General features: G+C 41.9%; 1 protein-coding gene across 1 annotated transcript in view; it reads right to left on the reverse strand.

The window, feature by feature from the left end:
• The window catches only part of LOC136866726 (uncharacterized), a 69,913-nt gene extending 65,724 nt beyond the window's left edge, over nucleotides 1-4,189 (reverse strand). The window contains exon 1 of the mRNA XM_067143837.1: nucleotides 4,147-4,189. Coding sequence (XP_066999938.1) covers nucleotides 4,147-4,189 — 43 coding nt within the window. The remainder of the gene's footprint in view (nucleotides 1-4,146) is intronic.
• Between the last annotated feature and the right edge of the window lie 8,136 nt (nucleotides 4,190-12,325).

Below are 12,325 nucleotides of genomic sequence, written 5' to 3' on the forward strand. Positions count from 1 at the left end.
CTCCTTTAAAAACAAGGAAAAACGCGTTTTGGGGGGAAACCATCTTGGAGGGCGGGAGTGTAAAGGAGTTGAATTCCTTTCATGAGGACACATAAATCAAAAACTGAAGAAGTTAGACTCGTGATAATTGGTATTTAGAAGATCCTTTACTATTAAAGAAACAAGTATTTTTTGCGGGAAAATTCACTTAGAGGGGGGGGGGGAGTAGTGTGAAATGAAGTGAACAAAGTAAATTATTTTTATGGGGATACTTATATCTCAAAACTGAAGGTAAGGTAGTAGACCGTAACATTGGTGTTTGAAATCTTCTTTAAACATAAGAAACAAGCCTTCTTTTAATTTTTTTGTGGGGGGGGGGCGGCAAATAAACTTAACGGTGGTGGGGTGTAGAAGGAGGTGAGACCAATTGATTTTACTGTTCTTAATGTACTTATAAGGATCCTCGGCAGCGCGCCGGCCTCTCACAACTGGGTTCCGTGGTTCAAATCCCGTTCACTCCATGTGACATTCGTGCTGGACAAAACGGAGGCGGGACAGGTTTTTCTCCGGATACTCCGGTTTTCCTGTCATCATCCATTCCAGCAACACATAATAATAATAATAATAATAATAATAATAATAATAATAATAATAATAATAATAATAATAATAATAATGTTCCGGACCGTCGTCAAATGTGCGGACCGCGCTGGAAACGGCTCCTGGACGGGTAATGACTAAGAATGCAGTCCGGCCGCGGGTTCAGTGCCTTCTAGGCACCCAATATGACACCACGCCGGATCTCCTGAAGGATTTTATCCATATTAAAAATGATTATAGGAAAAGATGGCAAAGATTTACGGACCCAACTGACCGGGAGGAATACCTGAGCCTAGCCCGGGAAGTACGAAATCGATTGCTGGAAGAGAAGATTGAAAAATGGGAGGAAACGTGCCGTAATCTAATAGAAAACGAGTCAGATCGGGAATTTTGGTGGGTTCTCGCAGAAAACGAGTCAGACCGCGAATTTCGGCGGATTATATATCTAAAACAATAAGCATTCAATTCTAAATTTCAGTATAATACCGTAGCGAAGCACGGGTATCTTGCTAGTTTGAAATAAAAGTAGGCATCTATGGGTTCATGACAGGGTGAAGAGGGGGAATTTACTCGGTGCCACCAGTAGTATTTACAAGGAGCTGTCCTTGGAAAATTAAAATAGCTACAGAAACTTTTCTTTCCGAGGGCGTGCTGGACCTTTACTCCCACTACCGACGGTTCACACGAGGTAGTGACCTCGACCGGTTGGGTGATGGCTAGTGCTATCACTCAGTTCACGACTTCGTTTGAACTCGTCTTAAAAAAGGCTATATTTCGAGCCAGTGGCGGCGGTAAGGATCCAGCAGACCCCGTGGGGTGAGAGGCACCCATGGCTTGTGAGTTGCCCATGATTGTTTCTAAATTGTAGCTGAAGAGTGGTTTTACATATTGATAAAGCTGCAGCACACAGCACAGTATTATTTGTATTACAGAGGGCTATTCCAAACTTAGGCCATCGTATTGCAGAGCTTCTTTCGTCAATAAGAGTACGGTAGTTATTTCTGAAAGAATGTGGCTTTCCCAACCTGTTCCAATAATAACCATCCCTTGCTGCCACTCACAACAATCAACAAGGCTTTTGAAGTAATTAGCCAGTTCTGAGAACCCAGTAGTCAGCGAAGATGCAATAACATAGACATCCTCCTTATCTAAACTCTAAAGACTGAAGTTTCGAACCTGTTTATAACTCTCGACAATCAATGTAACTAAGTAGGCCTACGATGGACGGTTGAGTTGTAAACAGTAGTCCTAGGAACGAGATCATTTCTTAATATTGTGCCGGTCAGCGTGTTTTAGTTACTGTAATTGGAATATACATTTCATGTATGTGTGTGTGTGTGTGTGTGTGCGTACCCTGTAAGTACATTATCTTAATTCCTTAGGATTTGAAATTTAAATTGTGTATTATTATTATTATTATTATTATTATTCATTGTAATATTATACAACCTTGAACTACGAAATAAATTTGTAACTTTCTTTATCAGGAAAAGAGAGGCCCATTTTCAATTATTGTGGGGCTGGGGGGCGAGCTGCTTAGCGCCGTCACTGTATTCGAGCGAAGCGATCCTGCGAGGACTATACTGCGGCAGTTTCTCAGCTATTTGACGAAGAAATTCAGCTTTTACTAAACAGGGGTTAAGAATTCGTTACAAGGATGCCGCATTCTACAGTTTAAAAGAGTACGCTGTATCGAAATAGAAACCATGCTCAAGGAGTAAAAAAAAGTACCAAGAAGTTTCGAGGAGGTTGTTCTTCGTGAGGAAATCCTAAAAATGTCTGACGGGGAGAATTTTCTCATGGCATAAAGTTAGGTTGTCTGTGTTCGGTGGAGGCAGAGGAAAGGAAATTTTGAGAAGAGAAATGTATTTTTTCGTGCACGGGACATTCAAACGCCGCAGTAGTCATTTTAATGAAATCTATTCCATACATGTCGACCTTGGAAGCACAAAAGATGAACAAACGTTGCACCAGTCGTCTTTGCTCTTCTTCCTGACAGAAACTTATTTACGAATGGTTTCTACGAAAAGTACTTGATTGGAAGCCTGAGACGGTGTATACTGATTTTGAAACATCGGCTATCTTATAGGAGGTATTTTCCTCGGTTAATATCCGCAGGTGTTTTTTTTTTTCATTGTACGCATTGTCTCTGGAGGGGAGTTCAGCATTTTGGTATGACTACACTATACAAGGAACAAAAAGACGTCAGACTGTGTGTACGAATGAGTGTTGATCTTGCTCTTCTCAAGCCTGATAATGTTGAAGAAAGTTGACTATATATCCACGGGCAAGCACAAGAAGAAGAAGAAGAAGAAGAAGAAGAAAAGAAAAGCTTGTCCAATTCCTTGACTACTTCGTGGACCAATGGCTACTGCCACCTGAATTATTGAACTGCTACCGGTGACGTCATAGGACGAATAATTCAGTAGAAGGGTGGAATCATAAACTGAACAGTCGAATTCGAAGACCACACCCCAGAGTGAACGACCTCACTATGTTCTTAAAATATGAAGCTGAGAAACCTAATCATAAGATTCTAAGGACGGACTTTAATTTAGAAGGAGTGAAAAGGAAAACCTGTATAAGGAGATGGGTGGAAGAATAGCAAGGATTACTGGATGACACGAAGAAGATTCTGATGTTAGAATGTTTCTTACGACGATGTCTTACGTTCTGAAACCTGGCTAATGCCAAGAGGGCAACATGTAGGCCGATCAAGAAAATAAGAAAAGAGGGACAAATTTGAGAGAAAGAAAATGAAAAATATATGATAAGGCAGTTAATATTGCTGCATATAGAACTAAGTCTTTAATTGAAGATTGAATACGGTCACCCCTGCGGGTCCATGGGTCACTTGAACCCCTGTCTTGACGGTGAAGCATGTGAAAAGACAGGCTTACCTCAAAATAGTTGAGGTCTCTATTAACGAAAAAAAAAGAACCACGCAGTTCTGGCTGGCGCTAACAATGTACCTTTTCGAACTATCATTATAGAATATTTTTAGTGTTGCGCAGCTCTGAGGTTGCATTCGGGAGATGGTGGGTTTGAACCCCACCGCCGGCAGCCATGAAGATGATTTTCCATGGTAATTCACACCACGCAAATGTTTGGGCTGTATCTTTATTAAGGCCACGTCTGCCTCCTCACCACTAGCCCTTTCCTGTCCTATCATCGCCGTAAGACCTATCTGTGTCGGCGCGACGCTAAACAAGTATCAAAAAATATCCGGCTGAAAATGATCCATGTTCTAGCACATACCAAACGACATAGTGCAATGTAAACAGTATATTTCACATGAGATGAAGCTGAGTTTGAGTTATAAAGATTAGTTCCTTCTGAAGGTCACAAAACGTTTCAGGAGGGTTCTGCTGGAGAATAATGTACACGATATTGGAAATCATGGATCATTTTTCACTTCGAATTTTTGAAAAATTCGATCGAGATCAATCTTGCGATCATAGGAACACGATACTTGCTCTGTCACATTCATTTACGAGGGAGCTTTTGTGCAGTTAACAGACATACAGATAACTATCAGAAGCTTTTTATTGGTAAGGATTAACTTACGTTGTAGTCCGTACTCTCCAGCGCACTTTTGAACGGCCCGCATCATGTCCGCTGGCAGAGTGAACTGTAAAGATAATAATAATAATAATAATAATAATAATAATAATAATAATAATAATAATAATAATAATAATAATAATAAATGTTCTGGAGATATCCGTGGTCAGCAGAGGTGAGGAAGCGTGTGGGGTCAACAGATGGGCAATGCACAAATTAGACTACAAGATTCGAGAAATGTTATTTCTTTCCTTTTTGATTAATTTTAAAATAATGTTAGCAGTAACAACATCCAAAAATAAAATGATAGCATAATTACTACCGGAGTTCGTCAGCTCTGAAAAATGAAAAAGAGCTCGTAAGCTCTGAAGCAGGTACAAAATAGTAAGCGTTAGCTTCAAATAGGTACAATAATCAGGGAAAGAATTCCTATTTTTCTATAACATACCAAGGGAGCATATCAGCAGAGTACAAATTCCTATTCACAAATAGGTTAACCACCATTTAAATGGAATGCTTAGTAAAAAAAAAAAAAAAAAAAGAAAAAGAAAAAAGAGAGAGCCAGTCTCTTGTTATATTATTAATTGGAATGTCACCACCCGGTGACACATACCACCAAGTATGACCATGTTGGGCAATATAATTTTCTCTGGAAAAATATGACAGATTATTTAAATTTAAGATTACCCTCAACTGACAAGTACGTGCAGAGGCATACGACCAACGAGAAAAGTAAACATTTAATACAGGCTGTAATCAAAAAATTGAATGGAGGCGGAAAACGAATATTCCGAAAAATTTAAGGACGAGAAACCTAAGCGGGCTTAAGGCCCAAAGAAACAGGGGCTAATTCCACTCTACCGCGAGACTAAAAGGGAAAACTTTTAAGGCTGAGAACGGATTTACAATTCAGAAGGTAAGAAATTTCACTCCCCCAATATGAATACAGGGGGAGAATTCCGACGGGAACCACTCGTGCTCCCTTACATTTCATTAACTTCCCAGTACGTGTAAATCTAAGTCCGAAGACTGTGCTGAAAGTCCTACATTACTAGAAAAGAATGGTCTGTTACATTCTAAATGAAAAACCGCTGAAGTCTTCGCCAAAATGTCACCACCTGGTAACACATACCACCAAATATGCCCATGATGGGCAATATAATTTTCCCTGGGAAAAGATCACAGATTATTCAAAGTCAAGGTTACTCTCAACAGCAGTAAATGAGCATATGGCCCATACTACTCGGCCGGAATCCAAAAATTAAATGGAGGCGGAAAACGCCCCGCGGTACAGGGGTAGCGTGCCTATCTGTTACCCGGTGTCCCCGGGTTCTATTCCCAGCCAGATAAGGGATTTTTACCTATATTTGAGGGCTGGTTCGAGGTCCATTCAGCCTGCATGACTACAATTACGGAGCTGACCACACGACACTTCATAATCTCAAGGCCTTCGGGCGACATGGTGTTTGGTTTTAGTAGTAGTGTATCCATGGATCGGAAGCTCTATTTTTGAACAGGAAAGACTACATCGACAATACTGAGAAAATAGATCGCACATTATAAGGGAAATTCTAGGCCCAAAACTCATAAGTGAGCAATGCAAACTCAGAAACAAACAATGTTATACGTAGACATTCATACAACATTATAAAACGCAGATTAATATTTTACGTACACATCAAAAGATTTAAATCTCATAGGCCTACAAACCACAGAGTCCAGTTGTATGAAATCGGGAGTAAATCCAAAACAATCAGGGGCGGTTCTAGTACTTAGTAAGTGTGCAGTGCATGCATGCAGACAGGAAACCAAATACCTGGGGAGGCCGATACAATAAAGCTGAAATATAATTAACCAAGCAGCTATGGCTTGAAACAGAGTTCTGCATTCGGGAGGCGGTGGGCTAATCCCATCGTCGACCGTCCTCTAAATGGTCTTCCGTGGGTTTCCATTTTCCTCTAAGGCAAATGCAGGGACAGTTCGTTTCATAGGCCGCGGCCTATCTCCGCACTTCAGTTCACCACAACACATCTGGCCTAATATAGGGCTTCACTCTCTAGGAGGCCCGCCGTACCCCCATTAGGGTATAGAAATAAAGCTTTTAGCAGCAGTAAATTTAATTAAATAATAATGCTGTATAGTGAAAAGCTATGGCATAGGATAGGAATAACATTTGTTCTAGAATACTGACAGTCTTAAATTCATCTTTAAGTAATTTTTAACGATTGTTGATGGAACGAAAAGAAATGTAAAATATAAAAATGCACGGACGCTAAAAATGTTCGATAGTTACTTCCCTTATCACCCGCTTTAATCGTTTCCACAGCCATAAAAAAAATCAAAAGAGTTATTTTATTCCCACTCCTCAACGAGGAGAGGGCGGGCCGTCAGCTAAACTGGTAGCTCTTTGGCCATTGAGAAGAGAGAAAGTTCATAGAAATAAAGGTCGAAAGTGGTGGTATGTCTTGTACATACAAGGGTGAGAAGGAAAATTATTGAACTGGCGCAAGGATCCGCGGCAACAAGCCGGAACCCAGGGAAGACCCGCAAAGCACCCCACCCATGCAGACCCCTCAAGCACCAGGAGAAAAAGGACAGAATTTTATTGACGTATCTCGGGCACGCGATCTGGAAAGGGAACTGTTACACAGAGATACAAGTTTGAGTTAATACAGAGAATAGTGAACTAAGTATAGAATGAGAGAACAGTACAATGAGTTACATAGAGTGAGGGGGAACAATAAGAGGGGTCGGGTTGGAGGGAAAGTAAGGAGAAGGTTGGTAGTATTGGGACAAGAGGTAATAGAGAATGGTTGTGATATCTGTAACGGAAGTGGCTAGGAGGCGGAGAAGTTCCAATATCGAGAAGGGCGGAAGGGAAATATGTTGTGGGAAAGCGAAAGAGTGGACTGCTTGCGGAGGAGGGGTGGGTAGCCGAGCGGATTGGAGAGGAGGAGAAGATACAGAGGGAGGAGGACGGCCAGACTGAGGCAAGGAACACGAGTATTCCACACGGTGGTGTCGACGGCGGAGACGAAGCCCGGAGGTGACCAACTGATGGACATCGTCATCACAGGGGAGCAGCAAACGGACCATGAACGTTGGACCTCGGTCGTTGTTGATACGACAGACGCGTTGAGCCGGAATGCCCGCGGAGTGAAGTTCGTGCATGAGGTCTTGTTCCGTGATGGCCGGGTCAACGCCGCGGACGACACAACTCGGGGAAGGAAGAGATTGTTTCGTCGTCGTCATGTTAGCAGCTAGTCCGCCGGAAGCTGACTGAGCCATGGTGTTGGCATCCGTGGAGTGGTCGGTTCCACAGCCATAGATCACAATCTTATGTAGGCCTATAAAAATCGTCTTTTTGTTTGTAGTTTTTAAACACTGACCTGATGGGCCTACTTGTTTTTCTCACCGGACCGGACAAATAATAGCCTATGTGTTGTTCAGTTTAATTTTTGCCTGTTTGCCTGTCTTTCACAGCATCACGGGAGAATAGATTGGTAGATTTTCATGAAACTTTGTATTTAATTTTAGGATACGGGCGAGTAAAATCTTAGCTATAATTTCTTCAAAAATATTCATGTAGGAGGGGAGCTTCAGAGGGAGCCTTAAATATAAAACTCGATGTAAACATACATACCGGTACCTCTTTTTCGGTTGTTTTATAGGAACATTGCCCGAGACAAAATTTATTTAGAATATAATTTACAAACATTGTTTGTTCTGTAGGGGATGCCTGGCCGAGGCGGTAAAGGTGTGCCCGGATCACCCAGAAGGATTTAGGTTCGATTCCCCGCCAGGAAGTCGAAAATTTAAGAAACTAGATTTCCACTTCTGGAGGTGAACATGGCCCTGAGATTCACTCAGTCTATGTTAAAAATGAGTGCCAGGTTAATTCCTGGGGACAAAGGCAGCCGGGCGTACGGTTAACCGTGGAAGCCTTTAACTTTTACCCCACCAAGGGCCTCTGCACGGAGATGGCTTTGCTTTTTTGTTTGTTCTTTAATTTTTAGCGATAAAATTAAAAATAAGGGAAGTATCAGAGTCGGTCGTGTGAAAGTTTATGTCCAAGAACTGATAAACACACACCTACAATACAGAAATACCGAATACCTGCCCAACGTAAAGTCTCGATGTACATCGAACAAGTTGAACTCCATGCTACAGAACACGACACCAATACCTACTGAATATTACAGAAAATGATATAAGGGGACAAGTCATTTGTGAGAAATTAAGGAGCAGTGGGTCAAGCAAAGCATTTAAAGTTAGAATACCATTATATACATGGACGAGGCATTTAATCACGTTTCTGGCTTAAGGGAGTAACTTTTCGTCGCTACAGATTTCGCTACAAAGGAATCAAAATTACCTATAAAGCACATTAGACAGACAGAATTGGACAGGACAAAACCCACCGCGATAAAACTATGGAATGTAGAAGGTGTCACCAGTATTCTAAGCATGGCATCGAGATACTTTTCTAAAGGCGACATTGCTGTTCTAACAGAAAATTTCTTAACACATAATGCATTTGTCAAGTCTTACTACGTTGACCGTATGATTTCACGTTTGTCCTACAGAGATCAAGAAGACCAATTGGAGGCATATCCTGCCTAATAGACCCTTGACTAGCGCCTGCACATCTACAGACTACTACTACTAAAATGTCTTCATTCCTCCCCTGAAGAGAGGGGCGGTCCTCTTAGAGGGTAACGCTGTCTCTCAGGCCGAGAGATTGGTAACGGTGAAGGAGATGCTCAGAGAAGGTGAGGGGGTTGGCGGCCATGGCCTATACTAGGAACTGTCCCGTCATTCGCCTTAGTGCAGGAGTATTGAAACCCACGGGAAACCATTCTCAGGTCAGCCGACGGTGAAGACCAGCCGTGAAGACCAGCCCTTTTCCGTTTCCCGAATACAGAGGCGTAGAGCCATGGTAGAGCCGTGGCCACTTGTGGGCCGAGACCCACTCTGCATCTACCGACCCATATACAGAGTGTTTCATTGAAAGTGTACCAAACGGAAACTGGCAATAGGGGCCACTACATTGTACAGGGAAAGATTCCCCAGCAGGCATCATCCACCACGGCGAGTGCTTAGTTCGGTCGATCGGCGGTTACGGGAGACTGGAATGTTGCAAACTCGCAGGGAGGGACCGGTTAACACGAGGACGACCATTACACCTGCCTTTGAAAAGGAGGTGCTGGAACATGCGGTCTGCGAGGCCAGCCAAAGGTGATATGTACGTAAACATGTGTAACACAAATAAATAAGGTTTCGTGAGTAATTACGATGGCGAATCAAAAATTAAGTTACACTATCTTGCCGCGAGAGCACGTTGTGTTACGTGACCGTGGCCAATACCGAGCAAGTTTCAGTAGCTACTGACACGTCTGATAGGAAGGTTGGTATAGTACGCGTATCTCGTCGTGTTGTGTGTGTAGAGCGTGCTAGACTCAATGGCGCGTCAATTGGATGTTCACTCCAAATTGGACGTGCGTACATCGATCAGATTTCTATGGGCTAAACGGCTCAATTGCACGGACATTCATCTTGGAATTACTGCTAGCGTACAACTCGCCCAGGTATTGTAAACTGGTGTAAGCAGTTTGAAAACGGACGCGAAGATCTCACGGACAAATATCGCTAAGGCAGAGCCGCAACGTCCAATACCGTTGCAAATGTTTACCGTGTGTATGGGATCATTAGAGAGAATCGGCGCATAACACTGCAGGAAACTGCCAGCGTGCTGAACATTTCGTTTGGCAGTATGTTCTCCACTGTTCGCCAGCACCTTGGATTTCGTAAACCGTGTCAAGGATGGGTCCCACGTCTGCTCACCGATGTTCACAAGGGACAACGTTTCCAATCGTCTGGCATTTTTACAACAGTATCCGGTGAAGGGAAACAAGTTTCTGCGACGAATCGTCAAGTGGATGAAACGTGGGTCCACCACTTCACCCCCGAAACGAAGAGAAAATCGATGGAATGGGTGCATACCACATCACCACTACGAAAGAAGGCCAAGGTCCAACCTTCAGCAGGAAAGGTAATTGCGACAGTGTTCTTTGATATGGAGGGTGTGGTGCACGTTAAATTTATGCCGAATGGCAACCTGATGAACTCATGCCACGTTGAAATTATGTTACAGATTTGCACTTCACTTTTGCGAAACGATCACCTCGAATTTGTTCGATATCTAACACCATGAGTAACATAAGGTGAGTGTAACTTTACTTTAACACAAGATAACCTCTTCGTTGAAATAATTATGTATATCTGTTTTCGACCTTGCATTCTAAACGATTCATGTTTAAATACACTCAAGTTCAACACGATGGACCACATAAAAGAAAATGTAGCTTGATTATATGTCAATGATCGACGTGCACATGCCACACTTTGTAGAATGAATGCACATTAAAGGAAATGTAGCTTGACCATATGCCAAGGATTGACGTGCACATGTCACAGTATGTAAAACACCAGAACATTGTTTTGTTAACAAAATTACTGGATATTTACACTAATTTTGTGTTACATCTCTGCGTTTGTCAGTTCATTTCAAAGTAACTCACCTTAATGTGCCAAGATGCCCTATCCAAACGCGCGTGGGCTTCGACTGTCAAGATTACTGTTCAATTTAACAATTTAACAAAAGCTCCAACACATTTATACACTGGGGCCGATGACCTCCATGTTAGGCCCCTTTAAACAAGCATCATCATCATCATCATCATCATTTATACACTATAGCGCTTGCATGCTCGCATTAGTGTGTGTAAGTGTTCAAAATCCAAGCTTGGTAGAAACTACTGTCACGACAAAAGTAAAGTTCATGAACACGTGTTTAAATCTTATCTAACTTCATTACGACAACCTTTTCAAGATTTCAAACAACTGACAACGTACAGACACTTCGCTGTTGTAAAGACGGTATTCCGAAATGTAAAGAGAACAAAGTTCTTCTCTGAGTCTGCTTTTATTCCCCTTTATGTTGTTCAAAGACGCCAGGCGGAAAGATATATCACTTCTCAGTATTACCGAGTGGTCCAAAGAACACAAAAATAAAGCATACCGACAAAATAGAGATGAAAATAAATGTTTGCTATGTTCTGAAGAAATGGAATGGGCGCACTTTGTAGAAGATTATTTAGACGCAAAGGAGATAAGAGAGAAATGTATAGATGAGTAGGATATGCGAAAAATGTATTACGAAAATCAGCTGTATACGATTGTAAAGTTACTGAACAGAGAGTGGATGCACCCGGGAAGAATTGCAAAATAATTATTCATCATTATTAGGGGAATATAGAGTAGTAAACTGGTGGAAGGAAAAGAACTGATACATTCTAGTTAGTAACAGAATTGTGCCTAAGGCAACATGGACAATATAATTCCGTTGAAGTCTAGAGCCGTTAGGCACGTAGATTTGTGATAGTACATATATCACACCCTCGCACTGTAATTAGAAGAGAGATATACTATTGTCAGTATTCGATTTATTATTAATATTATTATTATATTATTATTTCATCTGTACGTTTATTCTTAATATTGTAAGCTGGAAGGTCCCCATATGTAGTATGAGTAATTTGTTTTGTACAACGGCTGGGAAAATCATTGCTATCATAACTCAGGAAATTTGTATGACTCATGCAGGAATCCCAGAGTCTGATGAGATGGACTTGTTGACGTATCGGGAAGTTCTATGACTTTTGTGAAACACCCCAGAGTCTGTTGATCTTGTGATTGTTTTGTGACACGGCAGAGATTCAGAGCTTGGTCTTGACAAGGAGATCTCGTGATTGGCTGGATAGGATCAATGTCGACGTATCTTTTGAGAGGAAGGGGAAGGCTGACGTCTATATAGGCATGTGTTCAAACTTCGTCGAGACACACGATATGGGAGTGAAACGTCACAACACAGTACTGGAGTGACACTGCTGCACTATGTTGGACTGGACTTCAAACGTTTGTGGAACGTAGTCGTTTTATGTTTGTGGAACGTGACTGACCTACAAACTGTGGAGTGCTTAGGCACTTGATATTGCATCGCTTGTGGCGGCTTGGTATTATATGTTGGTGAAAGCTATCTCAGAATTTCCATAGTGTATGTTCAGGAACGACCAGCGTGTGTTGCTCAAGTGAATGTATCTTTAAAACAAGTGTTAGAGTC

The sequence above is a fragment of the Anabrus simplex genome, chromosome 3, assembly GCF_040414725.1.
Source record: "Anabrus simplex isolate iqAnaSimp1 chromosome 3, ASM4041472v1, whole genome shotgun sequence".
Lineage (NCBI taxonomy): Eukaryota > Metazoa > Arthropoda > Insecta > Orthoptera > Tettigoniidae > Anabrus > Anabrus simplex.